The sequence below is a fragment of the Myxocyprinus asiaticus genome, chromosome 4 (genome assembly GCF_019703515.2).
Source record: "Myxocyprinus asiaticus isolate MX2 ecotype Aquarium Trade chromosome 4, UBuf_Myxa_2, whole genome shotgun sequence".
Taxonomy (NCBI): Eukaryota; Metazoa; Chordata; class Actinopteri; order Cypriniformes; family Catostomidae; genus Myxocyprinus; species Myxocyprinus asiaticus.
This window is the reverse complement of record NC_059347.1, coordinates 39,692,278-39,709,806: the sequence shown is the minus strand read 5'-3', so window position 1 is coordinate 39,709,806 and position 17,529 is coordinate 39,692,278. Positions and strand designations below refer to the sequence as shown.

Sequence of the window (17,529 nt, the reverse complement as noted above, 5' to 3'; positions counted from 1 at the left end):
TCTCTATCTTCTTCCTCCTCTTCTTCTAATGGATGTTTCATATCGGCTTGCCTATAGTCTTTTTACAAGGCAGTAAAAAATTGCATGGTGCATAATGGCAATAAGGCTACAAGTAGCCTACACAGTGCCTTGAACTCTAACCAGATGATCTATTAATATTTAGATGAATAGTTCAATACCGATGCCCCTCATTTTAATCCTGTTCTGTGTGCATTTGTTCAGTTTCCAGGAACAAAACTTCAGGCTATGTGAGAGCCCCTTATGATTCACATGGCATACATTCACATTACATGCATTTACTTTCATTAATCACTAAGATTTAGCAACAATACATCTGAAACTCGTCTTACTAAAGCCATCATTATTTCTATAATTAAATTATTTTATTAAATATATTAAGTAATAGTTCATACATTTCTGTGCCTCGACAAGGTTACAAACAACTTCCATATTTGTTAGTATTTCCAAGATATTTTCATGTTGAGAAGACAAACACCTGGACATATTTGCCAAAGTGATCAGCAACTTTGGACTGGACAGCTCCCTTAATGAAGCACTAAAGTTCAACTTTATAACCAGTGATCTATGTGCTGGTTTGGGAAACAGGCATTACTCCATAGTAAAATAATGAGCGACGTTAGTTCAGATGATCGTAAAAGCGCAAGTTGCAACGTTGTCTGGAAACCCAGCCTTTGCTGTTCTTGTCAGTCTTGGACGGGTAACACGTGGCTTTCTCAATGTTACGCCTGATATAAACACCGGGTTCCCAACAGTCCATCTTTAGAGGGTACAAATCCATTGTTGATGATGGCATTGGCGTTTTTCAGATATGTGCCGTGATGTATTCACTACCTGACTTCGGCTTCTGGTTCGTGGACAGAGACTTACTGCGGTCTTTAACCGCTGTCCAGCAAGATGAAGACACCGTTCCCGCCATATTCTTAAATGAAGATTTAACTAATATTATTAATACATTGAATCAGTATTCTCACCAACGAAAGAGCTGTAATGTTTAAAATTCAACCATATAAATGTTAAAGGGAAAAATCTGCTCACCTCCTCGAGTTCTACACCTCCCAAACCTTTATTTTCGTTTTATATTCTCCTGAAAAAACACCAGAAAGCGAGATTCCAAGAACACTTTAAATGGTCTTCTAGTCACAGACTCGTAGGGCTAATCCAATGACAAGTAGGACATTGTATGATAATACCTCTAAATTTACACTTAACAAAGTTTTTTTTTTTCTTTTAAACATTTTGGTTTTTAATTGTAAACGTATTCTTAAAGTTAATCATTTTTCCGTTCTAGCTGAAATTTTAAATGAAGTAGAATTTTTGTTTAACATCGCCATGACTAAGCTAGGTGACATAGGCTATATTACACAATCATTTATTTTATAATGGCCTCTAATACTGTGTTTTGCAAGTTGCGTGTGACCTCCACCAAACTGCCTGAACGAACGTGAAGGGCGTATAAGAGTGTTTATTAGAGAACGTTTATTATGGGGACTTCTCACTCAGGATGAGTTAAGAAGAGGAAGAGGAAAACGTACGCCGTTGGTAAGCCCCGCGCTTGTCAAGTCCTCTTTGTAAAAATAATAATAACAATCTTTGGAACCAGAGGTTTATAAACGTTGTGACATCTTTCACTTGTCTTAGTCTCAAGCTTACTACTGTGTAAGAAAACGAAGAAAAATGACCCCTTACCCTTTTTTATTTTCTTCATAATTATACTTACCATTTAATACGGCTGCCACACTCTCCTTTTTTCTAGTGTAGCTTTAATAGTGTACTCTGATCTACAGTCAATGCAAATTATTGAGAAACATCTCCAAGCCAGTTATTTGCATTTAACCAAATGATGAAGGCTTCACAAGCGAAACCATGTGAAGGGTATGATTTTAGGTGCGTGAGCCTGACCATGCATACGTCTGCTTAGGTTTTAAAATTCGTTCGTCCCTTGATATAATGTACGTGGCATATGAGTTCTGCTGGAATAGAAAAAAAAACTGAAGACTCTAGAAACCTTGCAGCGTGTGGCTCAAATTATGATGGAGACAGGTAAGAGTTAATGACATTATATATGGGGAAATATTTTTTCTTATACTATTTAGAAAAAAAAAAAAAAAAAAAAAAAGATGCTCAAACGCATTTATGCTGGGACATTCACGTAAAGGTGTTATTCTTTCACAAGCATTCAATTAAAAGTTGTTAATTAATGAAACACCTGTGTTATTTTGTTACATACTGTAGTCTATGTTATTTTTGTCGACACCGCATATATTTGTTGACTCATTAAATAGTCTACTTCACAGGCTTTATGTTATGCGTTAATGTAGCGATTCTAAATAAGAACAACTCACTTGCTTCAAAGTAAAATTTGAATTTTTAAGAACGTTTCTTGACCTTATTGTAAAACATACGGGAATAAAGCAAAGAACATTAAGTTTAATTCTTTGTAACTTTATTTCAGAATCTGTTCTGATGCTACTGATATGTGCAAATGAAGTGGTTTGAAATAAGAATTTTGCATAAATTGCAAAAATCTGGTTAAATTATAAGCTGACAGAAATGGGGAATAAATAACAATACTGGTACTGACAAATGAATAACATGCTGATCATTGTTTTGGCACTCAGAATGATCATTTGAGGTTATTCCCTTTATTTTATTTACCCTCAGCCCTTTAATGTCATAATTTTTTGTGTCCATCTTTCTAAGAGCTTTATTCATAAGTGCTTGATAAGGACACAGAGATTCTGTTTTAAACAGAGGTCTCAGACATAAGGCTAAAGGGTCATGAGCATAAATGTTATTAGAGAGCACTCTGATAAATGCAATCAAACCCATAATATTAAACATTGCAAACTTTCTCTTTTTCTCTTTATATTTGGAAAGTGCCTGGGGCACTGCCATTTATGACTGTTAACAGGGGTGAATTATGACATCACCTAAATTACTATGCATGCACACTGTAGACCACAGATGAAACAGGTGTGTTGGGGGATGTAGGGGGAGATATATACAAGGTATGTACATGGTATATAAGTCTGCCTTTGAAAAAATATATTTGACCTATTAGAATATAAATGAACTGTGTAAAGTGTTGCCACTCCTAAATGCCAAAACAGTCTAAGGATCTAAATTTGACCTTGTTTGACAGATTGCACATTATGGCCTATTGTTTGTTTGAAATGGAGAGTATTTGCAATGATTTTTCCTCAGGCTTGAGTGTACCAGCATGGTGATATATGCCATGAAGATTTACAGTAGGAGTGTTCAGTCCTGCTCTTAGAGATTTAATTGTAGTTTTCATTTGATAGGGTACAATGGGGCTAAAGGCCTCATGGGGTAAAAGGCTCCATTGATTTTATTTTATCCCAAAACACTAAATAACAACAAAAACTACCATAGTACTTTCCTAAACACCCGTTTGTCACTATACACTGGAAAAAAAATTCCTGTTCCATGAGATCTTTGCGTGTGGTGTCTAAAGGTTGATTTTACGGTCATTTGATCTAATTTTTTATTATTTTTTGAAATGTTACAAATTTATGTACAGCAGCTTATGAAAATCCTTGAAATTAACAAATTTCTTTTGTGAAAAAATACTTATTTATCATTTTTAGTTTTAAGGTCATTTTATCAAATATTTTTCAATAAGTGAAAGAATAGTATTTGCGGTAAAAGCCCCACTGTTGCAGGGGCTAAAGGCCCCTATTAAACACATTGTTTTTCTGAATTGTAGGGAATAGATGTGTTATGAAAAATGTTCAAAGTGGGCTCACTTTGACTCATCCAATCATAATAGAGATCAGTTTGTTTATAGAATACTTGAGATGTAATAAAATGCCAAATGTGTTTGAAATTAACAGGAAATGGTTGACTTTTCTGAAGTAGTTATTTTGAGTAAACATCATCTTAATTTGTTACTCAAAAAAGCATCCTGCTGTCTCTATTTGCATTAGTTGACAAATTGTGCTCTATAACTATTGGCACAGTATCTACACGATATCACTTTAAACTCCATAGGGGCCTTTTACCCCAAGTGAGGGAGCCTTTCACCCCAAATGTGGGGTAAAAAGGCTCCCTCACCTCTTATTTAAACTTAATTTGAATCAAAACAACCTTTCCGTTATTATTTCTTTTCACACAAATTATGTTGCTCCATCAATATTAAAAAAAATAAATAAATAAAACCATCGTACCCTACTGAAGACCTTGATTAGGTGGTGTTTCAACAGAGTTGTAATGCTCCACAGGAAGGTGGTCTCCAGGAGATGAACTCCAACATAATGTTAATGTTCCAAACAAGTGAAGAGATAGACCTGCACAGTATAATACTATTCCCTTTTATAGATTAAATCAAACTTTTTTTAATCAATAAAAGGGAATAATATAACAGTGTGAAGATTTATCTCTTCACTTACAGGTTTTTTTTTTTCATGCTTTATTCTTTGATCCGGCACCTGTTTAAGAAATGTTGGATGTGCGTGCAGTTTGCGTCTAAAGCTCCAGACTACAACACTTTATAGTGCATGAAATTTTGGAAGTGTATTATACTCACACCATTCTGTTCCCATCCATAAACCTTGCCATCTCTCATCAACAAAGGAAATGGACATAAATTAAAAGCAATTTTTTTTTTTTTTTTACATGAAATACTGCTTAAAGGGTCATTTTATGAGGAATAAAAATTTCCTTAATCTTTTGAGATAACAGGGTTCATAGTACTATGAAACCATACTGTAACAGTCAAAAGTTGTGTATGATGATCAGATATAACATTTGATTGATGAAAAAATTACAAGCACTGGCTGTGAATAGTAAAGTTAACAATACTAATTTTATGGATGGAGTCTGCAGAAGATCTTCTGAATGCTTGGTGATGATTATTATTATTGTGAAATCAGAATGTTAATGTTAATGTTTAGCATGTGCACACTGGGAAATTACAAAAAAAAATATTGTTATACCACCTCATTGTACAGGTAAATGTAGAATTCTTGTATTTATTTTATCAAAAGGGATGTCTACATGGTATTCTTTAAAAAAAAAAAAAAAAATTATATATATATATATATATATATTATTGTTCCTTTGTTGAAATGTAGACCTCTGTCACTGTCAGCATGGAACATTTTTGGAACAGACCTTTCTTTGCATGCATATGTTACATTTACATTTATTCACTTGGTAAATGCTTTTTATCCAAAGTGACTTTCAGTACACTCCTGGGCAAAAAAAAAAAAAAAAAAAAATGGGACAAGCCCAAAATGGCAAAACATTAAGCTTTTAATGGTCTCCGCAACAAATCATTGGTCAGAAAATAAGCATGAATTAAACAAATGCACTCCTGTTCCACCATTTGCTGAAAAAGCTGAAAACAAAGAAATTCACTTATATAGTCTTCTTGTATGCAAAGGTAAAATCATGATAATGATTAGAATAACATGTCTGGTTGTACAAAATTTTCCAAAAATATATAATAAAAAAAAAAAAAAAAACTTTTTTTAAAAGATTAGTCATTAGTGGAGAGTCACGTGATGCCATGCGAAGGTTGGTCGCTTAGAGGCAAGCTCTGCTTAAACTTTGCTACAGTTATCCTTTTAAGCAATACAGGTGAGAACTGTAATAGTTTTGTTTGCTAACTGTGCTGGGAGGGCAGGATGTCGAAAAATTCAAAATCGTTGGCCTGTAGGGACATTAAAAGCAGTTACGTTGGGGGACCTGGGTAGCTCAGCAAGTAAAGATGCTGACTACCACAGCTGCAGTCGCAAGTTCGAATCCAGGGCATGCTGAGTGACTCCAGTAAGGCTTCCTAAGCAACCAGTTGGCCCGGTTGCTAGGCTGGGTAGTGTCACGTTGGGTTAACCTCCTCGTGGTCACTATAATGTGGTTCTCACTCTCGGTGGGGTGCGTGGTAAGTTGTGTGTGGATGCCGCAGAGAATAGCGTGAGCCTCCGCATGCGCTAGGTCTCCACGGTAACGTGCTCAACAAGCCACATGATAATATGCGCGGATTGACTGTCTCAGACGTGGAGGCAACTGAGATTCGTCCTCCACCACCCGGATTGAGGAGAGTCACTATGCCACGACAAGGACCTAGAGCGAATTGGGAATTGGGCATACCAATTTGGGAAGAAAAGGGGAGAAAATCCCCCCCCCCCCAAAAAAAAATCTTCTCACAGGATCAGGATGGCAGAGGTCCAGTTGATGGTGGCAACGAGCTTCGTGAAGTAGGTCAGGAGATCTCTAAAATGTATGCAGCACTGAAGAAAATCTCGACTGACTTGGAGGGCCTTGCAGAACAATCACATCTATGGAGGTAAAACTTTCCACCTTTATCACTTGAATGGACAATGTTGAAAAACAGGTTGAATTTCTGGAGTCGGCCGAAGGAGAGCTACAGGCTAACCTGCCTGCTACCAAGGCTAATGTGGAATGCATGTGGGAAAAACTAGAGGATATGGAAAATCGGAGCAGGCGTAATAATGTTCATTTCTTTGGAATGGAAAGGAAGGTCAAGATATGGTGAAGTTTTTGGATGGGCTCATTCCGAATTTGATCGACACAGTGGAACGCCAGCTCGAAATTATGCATGCCCTCAGAGTTTTCAGTCAGCTTCTTGTGGTGGGTGATAGAACCCGATCTATCCTGATTCTTGCAGTTAGCTGACAGAGACTTTGTTCTATGAGCGGTGAGGAATAAAGGCAAGTTGTGCTTGGAGGGCCACAACATCATGATTTTTCTGGACTTTGCTAGTGCGACACAAGCGAAGCGCAATGGATTCAAAGAGTGTAAAAAATTGCTTCACCAACAGAAGGTGAGCTTCGCACTGCTTTTTCCTGCTAAGTTGAGAATTGATGCCAAGGGTGGTCACAAGACTTTTACATGCCCACGACAAGCTATGGCCTTCATTAAATCAGTGGTGTGAGTGGGTAATTTTGCCTGCACTCAGTCAACAATACAGACTACACATTGTGCATTTTACTGATGCAGCCTCAGATGGTATGTTATTCTGTTGGCTGCCCACTGACTCGATTTTTTTTTCTTTTTTCACTTTCTCCCTTTATTGACTTATTTTTTAGTTCATTTGTTCATTTTGTGTGTTCGATGTGATTATTTACTGGGGCATATTTTAAGGAATCAATTTTGTGCAATTTAATGGCACAGTTTATGTTAAAAAAAATAAATAAATCAATAAAATAAAAACACCGGACTTGAGCAATCCGGTAGCAATAGTTTTGCAGAAGATCTCGTGAGCATGCATGGACGTCGGATTTTCGGGGGATGGATGCCAGTTGGGACTGTTGTACGCGGGGTTGAAGCACATTTTTTTTTCTGTTCTGTGGGTTGTTCAGGATTTGATTGTTAGATCAATGTTGAAAAGTGGTCTATGTAATTTTGCCTTGGGTACACAAATTATCTTTACATGTCAATATAGGTAAAATGTTTCCCTCCATGTGGAATATTAATGGGCTGGGGCACCTTATAAAAAGAAGGAAGGTTGTATCTTTCCTTAATCATAAAAAATATGATATAGTGTTCCTTCAAGAAATGCACCTTTCTTCACAGGAAGCTGAAAAACTTTGTAGGGCATGGGGTGGGCATGTGTTTTGCAGTGCTGGTTCGAGTAAGAGCAGGGGAGTCATCACATTGATAAGTAAGCAATTACAATTCAAATGTCTCAAACAGATCAAAGAAACTTTAGGAAGGGTCATTATTGTTTTGGCTGAAATATAGGGTAAATACCTTATTTTGGCTAATATTTATGCACCCAATGCTGATGATCAGAGCTTTTTTATAGATCTTGAGGGAAAGCTACAAGCAGCTGGGATCCTTCATGATATGGTTTTGGGTGGAGACTTCTAAAGAGGATGTTTAAAAATCTTGGTCTTACAGACATTTGGAGAATTCTGAATCCATCTGGGAGGGACTGCACTTTTTTTCATCAGTTCATAAGATTTTCTTTAGAATATATATATATTTTTATATCTAAGTCACTTATTCCATCTACCACTGACTGCTGAATTGGGAACATTTTTGTTTCAGATCATGCTTTGGTGTGTTTAGAGATGTTGCCGCATATAGAGAAAAGAAAATTATATAGATGGCGCTTTAATACATCTCTTCTACAGGACCCAGCATTCCAACAAACAAAGACAGAATCAATGTTTATGTAGAAACCAACTGGTCCTTAGTGTCCTCTGTGGGTGCGGCATGGGAGGTGCTTAAGGCAGTTCTTAGGGGGCAGATCATACAATATGCCTCATTCACTGATCCTCAACACTGGAGCCCCACAGGGCTGTGTTCTCAGCCCACTACTGTATTCCTTGTACACACATGACTGTGTGGCATCACATAGCTCCAATGCCATCATTAAGTTTGCTGATGACACGACGGTGGTAGGTCTGATCACTGACAATGATGAAACAGCCTACAGAGAGGAGGTGCACACTCTGACTCACTGGTGTCAGGAGCACAACTTCTCCCTCAACGTCAGTAAGACAAAGGAGCTTGTGGTGGACTTCAGAAGAAAAGACAGAGAACACAGTCCCATCACCATCAATGGAGCACCAGTGGAGAGAGTCAGCAGCTTCAAGTTCCTGGGTGTCCACATCACTGAGGAACTCACATGGTCCGTCCACACTGAAGTCGTTGTGAAGAAGGCTCATCAGCGCCTCTTCTTCCTGAGACGGCTGAGGAAGTTTGGAATGAACCGCCACATCCTCACACGGTTCTACACCTGCACTGTGGAGAGCATCCTGACTGGCTGCATCTCCGCCTGGTACGGCAATAGCACCGCCCACAACCGCAAAGCATTGCAAAGGGTGGTGCGAACTGCCAGACACATCATCGGAGGTGAGCTTCCCTCCCTCCAGGAAATATATACAAGGCAGTGTGTGAAAAAAGCTCGGAGGATCATCAGAGACTCCAGCCACCCGAGCCATGGGCTGTTCTCACTGCTACCATCAGGTAGGCGGTATCGCAGCATCAGGACCCGCACCAGCCGACTCCATGATAGCTTCTTCCCCCAAGCAATCAGACTTCTGAACTCTTGATCTCTCATGATCAATATACATCAGCACTGCACTTTATTACTCTTACTCTTATATCTCACACCGGACTGTCATAAATTATATTATTATTATTATATTATGTCTCTCTTAACAACTGACTATCAACTGACAGCTTGAATGTCAATACAGTACAATACTGTACATTCTATATATATATATACTTTTTTATATATATTCTAATTTTTAATTTTTATTGAATAATGTGTATCTATATAGTAAAAAACAAAAAAAACAAAAACAAAAACAAAAACAGTGTATTGTATACTGTACAGTGTATGTTATTATTTGTATATTGTTGAGTGTAATTATGTGTATAACAGATATTTAAATTGTGTTGTGTTAATTTGATGTTATTGTAAATTGGTATATGTCTCATCACTGTCACGACTGCTATGTTGATTGGAACTGCACCCAAGAATTTCACACACCATTGCACTTGTGTATATGGCTGTGTGACAATAAAGTGATTTGATTTGATTTGATTTGATTCATTAAAAAGAGCAAAGCACAAGAATTGATAGAATTGGAAAAGAGTATTAAAAGTGCTGAAAAAGCTGAAGTGCTGAATGTCATCCATTGCTCTTTTAGAGTTGACTCAGCTAAAATATAGGTATAAAACTATTCTGTCACAGAAAGTTGAGTTTTGGTTATTCAGGGCAAGACAGACATATTTTGAAGGGGGACAAAGCAGGGAAACTTTTTCAGATACATAAAACAGAGAGAGATTTTTTCCACCATTCATTCTGTGAAGTCTTCTGGAGGCAATATATTTATTTCTGCAACAGATATTAATAAGGCCCTTAAAGAATTCTATTTCGATCTTTATAGCTCCACGTCTTCGTCTACCAATAGGGATATTAGCCACTTTGTAGAGCCATTAGAACTTCCTAAATTGATGAGTGATCAAAAAGACATTCTTGACTCAGATATTACTTTGGAGGAGATTGTTGAGGTAATTAAAGCCTTGCCAACAGGTAATGCACCGGGGCCAGATGGTTTTGCCACAGAATTTTTTAGATCTTATGTCACAGAACTGGCTCCACTTATGTTTGAAGTTTACACAGAGTCATTAAAGAAAGGTGAACTACCGCCATCCATGACGCAAGCCCTGATCAGTCTCATTCTTAAAGAAGATAAGGACCCAAATGAATGTAAAATTTATCATCCAGTTTCCCTGATCCAGTTAAAAATATTGTCTAAAATTCTGGCTAATCGATTAAGCAGAGTAATTACATTTATTATACATATAGACAGGGTTGGGGAGTAGCGGAATACATGTAACGGGATTATGTATTTAAAATACAAAATATAAGTAACTGTATTCCACTACAGTTACAGTTTATATAACTGGTAATCAGAATACAGTTACATTCAAAAAGTATTTTGATTACTGAAGAGATTACTTTGCATTTTATTGTCATTTGTTTCATTTAATATTTAGTCCTTTCAGATGGAAAACATTTATACATATAAATGATGCGATACAAAGTGCATTTGAACAGCAGTGAAACACTTTCTTATGATGTGTTACATTCATACGAGCAGACAGAGAAGTATGTTTGAAGTAAGTTTGGAGCAGAAGAAATAGAAATAAACCTTGTGTAAATTGTCAGCTTTAAGCTAAGCTACAATGCTATTTCTAGCCATTTTACATGCAAATGTTACCAGGCACAATCATATTTTTTTATCAAGAAAATTCACGTTGGATCATAATTTCTTTTTTTCTAGTAAGACCTTTGATATTAGGGCAAAAATCTTATTCTTGATAATAATTTTTGTATTGTTTTCCTGTAAAAAATATCTAAAAATCCTTAAAACAAGATCAATTTGATTTATCTTGTTTTAGAAACAACACTGCATAAGATATTTAGGTTTTTCAAAGAATGCATTTTTAACATGTGTATTTTGTCTCACTGTACTGTACTGTATTTTTATAGTCAAAACAAGTGAAAAAATCTACCAGTGCTGAAGAAGTAATCCAAAGTATTTAGAATACATTACTGACCTTGAGTAATCTAACAGAATACGTTACAAATTACATTTTACAGCATGTATTCTGTAATCTGTAGTGGAATACATTTCAAAAGTTCTTCTGAAAATATTAGACGTTTTATAAATATTATGTGGTCAGTTGTGAATGATCAGACCCCGATTGCAGCCATCTCACTTGACACCGAGAAGGTGTTTGATAGGGTGGAATGGGACTATCTTTTTAAGATTTTGGAAATGTACGGGTTTGGGAACACTTTTACTGGGTGGATTAAGTTACTTTATAAACAACCGTTAGCAGCAGTGCAAACTAATGGATTGATTTCAGATTATTTTTCTCTTAGTAGGGGAACCATTAGTAGCCACAATAAGAAAATGATTTTCCTGATGTTGTAGCAGGAGGTTTGGTGCATAAACTTCTACTCTACGCAGATGATATATTATCATCTGTCTCTGACCCTAGTAGATCTAGGCCTAGTCTCCATAAAATTATTAATTATTTCTCCAAGTTTTCAGGATACAGGGTGAATTGGTCTAAATTGGAAGCTCGTGCTCTGACAGCATGTTGCCCTGCCAAGGCTTTTCTACCAGGCGCCTTTCAATGGCCCAAGCAAGGCATTAAGTTTTTAGGCATTTTATTTCCAGCAAATTTGAGAGATTTAGTTAGAGTTAATTTTGCCTCATTAATGAAAAGTTTCTTGTGTGATGTGAATAGGTGGGCTTCATTACATTTGTCTATGGCAGGGAAGGTCAGTGTTATAAAACTGAATTCTATCCTCAAATTCAATTATCTACTACAGTCTCTCCCTTTAGAAGTTCCTCATTCTTATTTTAAACAATATGATAGAATATCTAAGTCCTTTATTTGGAATGGTAAACAACATTGGTTGCATTTCAGTAAGTTACATTCAGACCAATTGACAAAGGAGGCCTCCCAAAATTTTGTTCCCTATCTGTCACTCACTCGATGTCGTTTCGATGTAGTGACACTAGGGGTCGAACTTGGGAGCCCCAATCACCTCTGATATTTGAGAAAAGGCCAATGAGATTTGGCGAATGGAATTTGCATGCCACTCCCCCAGACATAAGGGTATAAAAGGAGACGGCTTGCATCCACTCATTCAGATTTGTTCTTCGGAGCCGATCAGTGTTGAAAGCTAATCCACTGGCATTCCATTCACCTCTACAAGTGTTTAAAAGGCTGTTGGATATATGGCGCATTTACAGCGGGTTCTCCGTTGTTGCATAGATAAGTGCAGAGAACACCCCTGGGTGCTTCAGCAGCCACACTAAAAGTGTTATTTTCTCTAAAAGAGTAAGCACTGACGGAAAGCGTCTTTTTAAAGATGTGCAGTTCCTGGGTGCGGTCGCTATCTCTCTTCCTCTGATGGCCACGATCGCATCACGTATCACGTGTATGGGTCATAGTCACGCTGAGACAGTGTTCGTGAATGGTTCATGTTCTCACTGCGAGAACATGACCATGGCGATGTTGCGATCGCGGCTTTCTTTCTTTCATAGAGGGAAAGCCACTCCAGCCGCTCCCCGCCCTGGTCCTTCTGCTTACATGCACTAGGCCGCCACGGCTAGCACTGGGGGCGATTTGGGGGCTTGAGTGGGAGCATTTCCACCGGGTGAATTCCCACAGACCTCCCATTCGCCAGTACGCTCATTTCCACCGGTTCATGGATGAGTCAGGTGGCTCACCCCAGGGCGGGCTTAATGTCACATTCGGGGCTCAAGATGAGGATAAGGTATCAATCACAGCATCGGAGAGCGGGCTCTCTGATCTGGTGCAATCACCCAGTCAGAGGTTGACGCAGAGCTGACGGCCTTGCTTTCACGGGCTGCTGCAAGCATCGGGCTGGAGTGGAACCCTCCACCCTGCCCTGAGCGTTCGCGGCTGGACGATTGGTTCCTGGGCTCAGAGCGCCACACACAGCCGCGCTCTGCCCCAGTTCCTTTCTTCCCGGAGGTGCATGAGGAGCTCACGAAGTCGTGGCGGGCACCTTTTACTGCCCGGTCCCGTTTCATGAGTTCGTGAGGGCTCTCACTGCCCTTGATGGTGGGGTGACCAGGGGGTACACGGAGGTTCCTCAGGTGGAGCAGGCGATTGCGGCGCACCTGTGCCCGCAAAACTCCACCACCTGACAGAATCATCCTAGGCTCCCGTCCAAGGCCTGTAAGTTCATGTCATCCTTGATGGCCAAGGCTTACAGTGCTGCTGGACAGGCCACCTCCGCCTTGCATCTCATGGCACTCCTGCAGGTCCACCAGGCCAAGGCACTGAAAGAGTTGTACGAGGGTAGTCCTGACCCGGGATTGATGCAGGAGCTGCGCTCGGCAACTGACCTCACTCTGTGGGTGACGAAGGTCAAGACGTGGGCTCTCGGGCAGGCGATCTCCACTATGGTGGTCCAGGAGCACCACTTGTGGCTTAACCTTGCAGAGATGAGGGACGCCGACAAGGTTTGCTTTCTTGACGCCCCCATCTCTCAAGGTGGCCTGTTCGGCGACACTGTCGAGGACTTTGCCTAGCAGTTCTCGGCAGTCAAGAAGCAGACAGAGGCCATCCAGCACATCCTGCCCCAGCGTGATTCCACCAACATGCTGCCGAGATCCCACACCCCGTCTGCTTGTCGCCGAGGGCGTCTACCTACGGCTGAAACACCGGCTCTGCCACAGCCCAAGCTGACGGCTCGGCCTCAGCGTAGAGCCTCCCGCAGGAAGATGACGCCCCCCGTCCCTCGGTCTGGCGCCAAGAACCCCAGAAGGGCTTCAATGCTTCCCTGAGACGGGCGACCCAGGGGTGAGGAGACCCGCTGTAAACCAGGAGGCGGTACACAGGCCACTCCATCCCCCAGTGAAGGGCTGGGAGGAGAATCTTTTGTTCCCTTTTTTATGGCTTTGCCGCATGCCCAAGGGGCTCCGGCACTTTCATTTTCAAAAAAAGAGCAGTTTCCTCATTCTCTGGGTCACACACTCGGTGTCGTTGTCACGACAGCTGTATATCGAACACTCGCAGCAGGGGCCCTGCAGACACGAGTCCTCTGCCTTTCCACACCCAGCTGCAACGTACACATATCCACGATCAGGCATATGTGACGCACCACGAGGACACCCAGCCTCCTCTCCCATCGCAGACCGATCCTATGGTGGGTACGCGGAGGGAGGTAAGTGCTCTAACATCTCTCTCAGCACAGCCACGAGTTCGGGGCGCGAGCCCTCTCGACATGGCAGCTCCTGCTCCACCCTGCCATGAGGCCCCATCCACAGGTATGTCAAAAGCAATTTTCCTCTTGCTGCCCCTTGCATGGAGTCTGGAGGCGTGGTTAGCACTCTCCAGCCCATCGTGCTGGCTCGTCAGGACAATACGACTCGGCTATGTGATTCAGTTCGCCAGGCGCCCGCCCAGGTTCAATGGCGTCCGTTTTACCTCGGTAGCAGGCAAGGACGCCACTGTTCTGCATGCGGAAATCGCAGTCCTTCTGGAGAAGGACGCGATAAAGCCTGTTCCTCCAGTCGAGATGAAGAATGGGTTTTACAGCCCCTACTGCATCGTACCGAAAAAAGGCGGTGGGTTGCGGCCAATCTTAGACCTGTGAGCTTTGAATCGTGCCCTGTACAAGCTCCCGTTCAAAATGCTGACGCAGAAGTGCATTCTGTCATGCGTCCGGCATCTAGATTGGTTCGCAGCAGTAGACCTGAAGGACGTGTCCTTTATGTCTCGATTTTGCCTCGACACAGACCGTTCCTTCGGTTTGCCTTCGAGGGTCAGGCATATCAGTACAAGGTCCTCCCCTTCAGTCTGTCCCTGTCACCTCACATCTTTACGAAAGTCGCAGAGGCAGCCCTTGCACCACTAAGGGAACTGGGCATCCACATCCTCAAGTATCTCGACAACTGGCTGATTCTAGCTCACTCTCGAGATTTATTGTGTGCGCACAGGGACCTGGTGCTCAGACACCTCAGCCGACTGGGGCTTCAGGTCAACTGGGAAAAGAGCAAGCTCTCTCCAGTGCAGAGCATCTCTTTTCTCGGGATGGAGCTGGACTCAGTCACTATGACGGCGCGCCACATGAGCGAGTACACTCAGTCGGTGCTGAATTGCCTGAAGTCATTCAGGAGAAGAACAACGGTGCCACTGAAACAATTTCAGAGGCTCCTGGGGCATATGGCATCATCAGCGGCGGTTACGCCACTCGGGTTGATGCATATGAGACTGCTTCAGCACTGGCTTCAGACTCGAATCCCGAGATTGGCATGGCAGCGTGGTACACATCGCGTGGCTATCACGCCGATCTGTCGCCACACGTTCAGCCCTTGGACGGACCTTGCATTTCTATGGGCAGGGGTTCCCCTAGAACAAGTGTCCAGGCATGTCATTGTCACAACAGAGGTGTCCAAGTCAGGCTGGAGCGCCATTTGCAACAGGCATGCAGCCTCAGGCTCCTGGACAGGACCTCGACAGTGTTGGCATATTAACTGCCTTAGGGAGTGGTGGTGGCGTAGTGGACTAAAGCACTGAACTGGTAAGCAAAAGGTTGTTGGTTCAATCCCCACAGCCACCACCATTGTGTCCTTGAGCAAGGCACTTAACTCCAGGTTGCTCCAGGGGGATTGTCCCTGTAATAAGCGCACTGTAAGTCGCTTTGGATAAAAGCGTTTGCCAAATGCATAAATGTAAATGTAACTGCCTCTAGTTGCTGGCAGTATTGCTGGCTCTGTGGAGGTTTTGGCCATTGATACAGGTTAGTCTGGATGGACAAAATATATAAATCGCCTGTTTCCTTCCCAGGAATCGTCCCACTACCCGCTATGGTACTTCCTGACGAGGCCCCACTCGGCATGGACACTCTGTGCGGAGGATGAAGAACAAGTTGTGTTGGTGGCACCGTACTGGCCCAACCAGACTTGGTTCTCGGAGCTCACGCTCCTCACGATAGCCCCACCCTGGCGAATTCCCTGGAAGGACTTCCTCAGGGACGGGGCATGATTAGACACCTGCACCCAGACCTCTGGAACCTCTATGTCTGGCTCCTGAATGGGACGTGGTAGACCTAAGTGGGCTACCACCCGCGGTGGTAGACACTATCACTCAGGCCAGAGCTCCCTCTATGAGGCAACTGTATGCCTTGAAGTGGCGTCTGTTCACGAATTTTTCTCGCGGGTTTTCTTCCTGAAGTGAAGACCCACAGAGATGCGCAGTCAGGTTGGTGCTTTCCTTCCTGCAGGAAGGTGGCTGTCCCTCTCCACCTTAAAAGTGTATGTGGCCACCATAGTTGCACACCACGATGCGGTAGACGGTAAGTCCTTGGGGAAGCATGACCTTATCATCAGGTTCCTTAGAGGCACCAGGAGGTTGAATCCTCCTAGGCCACACCTCATGCCCTTGTGGGACCTCTCTGTAGTCTTGCTGGGCCTACAGAGAGCCCCGTTTGAGCCCTTGGAGTCAGTCGAGCTAAAAGCCCTCTCATTGAAGATGGCCCTCCTGACTGCGCTCACTTCCATCAAGAGGGTTGGGACCTGCAGGCATTCTCTGTCAGTGATACGTGCCTAGAGTTTGGTCCGGTATACTCTCACGTGATCCTGAGACCCCGGCCGGGTTATGTGCCCAAGGTTCCCACTGCCCCTTTTAGGGATCAAGTGGTGAACTTGCAAGCGCTACCCCGGGAGGAGGCAGACCCAGCCTTGTCGTTGCTGTGTCCGGTACGTGCCTTGGGTGTTTACGTGGACCTCAGAGAGAGCTTTAGACACTCTGAGCAGCTCTTTGTCTGTTTTGGGGAACAGCAGAAGGGGAAAGCTGTCTCTAAACAGAGGATTGCCCACTGGATTGTGGATGCCATCACTTTGGCATACCAGGCCCAGGGCGCACTGTGCCCCAGGGAGTACGGCACACTCCACTAGGAGTTTGGCATCCTCCTAGGCCCTGGTGAACGGCACCTCTCTAACAGACATCTGTAGAGCAGCAGGCTGGGTGACACCCAATAGCTTTGTGATATTTTACAATCTCCTGGTTGAGCCAGTATCGTCCCGTGTGTTAGCAGGTATGAACAGGTAAATATGCAGGCAGCTGGCTTGGTGTACCGCTTGCACTCAGCACCTTTCCCCTCCCTGAGGGGATAACGTGCACCTTTTCGTCCACATGAGTTCCTGGGACCGGCGAACCCTGGATGTCTTTTGTCCCCCAGCACCCTGCGGCAGGCGAATTCAGTGGAGGAATTCCATACCAGGCCCAGTACTCGTGAAGTATGCCCTGTTAGGTCAGCCCCTGTACTTGGGATAGGTGCTCCGTATGTAGTGGTTCCCTGTCAGTAATCCCATATGAGGTATTTTCCACGGTGCGGTTTCCCTGATGGTAAACCCGTGTTTTCCCCTGGGCAGAACTCTGCTCTGCCACCAGTTGCTGTGCTTGTAGAGCTCCTCCCTTCCAGGTAGGGCCTACCGCAGGGACTCC

At 42.5% G+C, this 17,529-nt stretch overlaps 1 protein-coding gene across 1 annotated transcript in view; it reads left to right on the top strand.

The window, feature by feature from the left end:
• The first annotated feature begins 1,915 nt into the window (after positions 1–1,915).
• Positions 1,916–17,529, top strand: part of LOC127439600 (POU class 2 homeobox associating-factor 2-like) — a 28,290-nt gene continuing 12,676 nt past the window's right edge. The window contains exon 1 of the mRNA XM_051695788.1: positions 1,916–2,061. Within this exon, the coding sequence (XP_051551748.1) occupies positions 2,049–2,061 (13 nt within the window). The 5' untranslated portion in view covers positions 1,916–2,048. The remainder of the gene's footprint in view (positions 2,062–17,529) is intronic.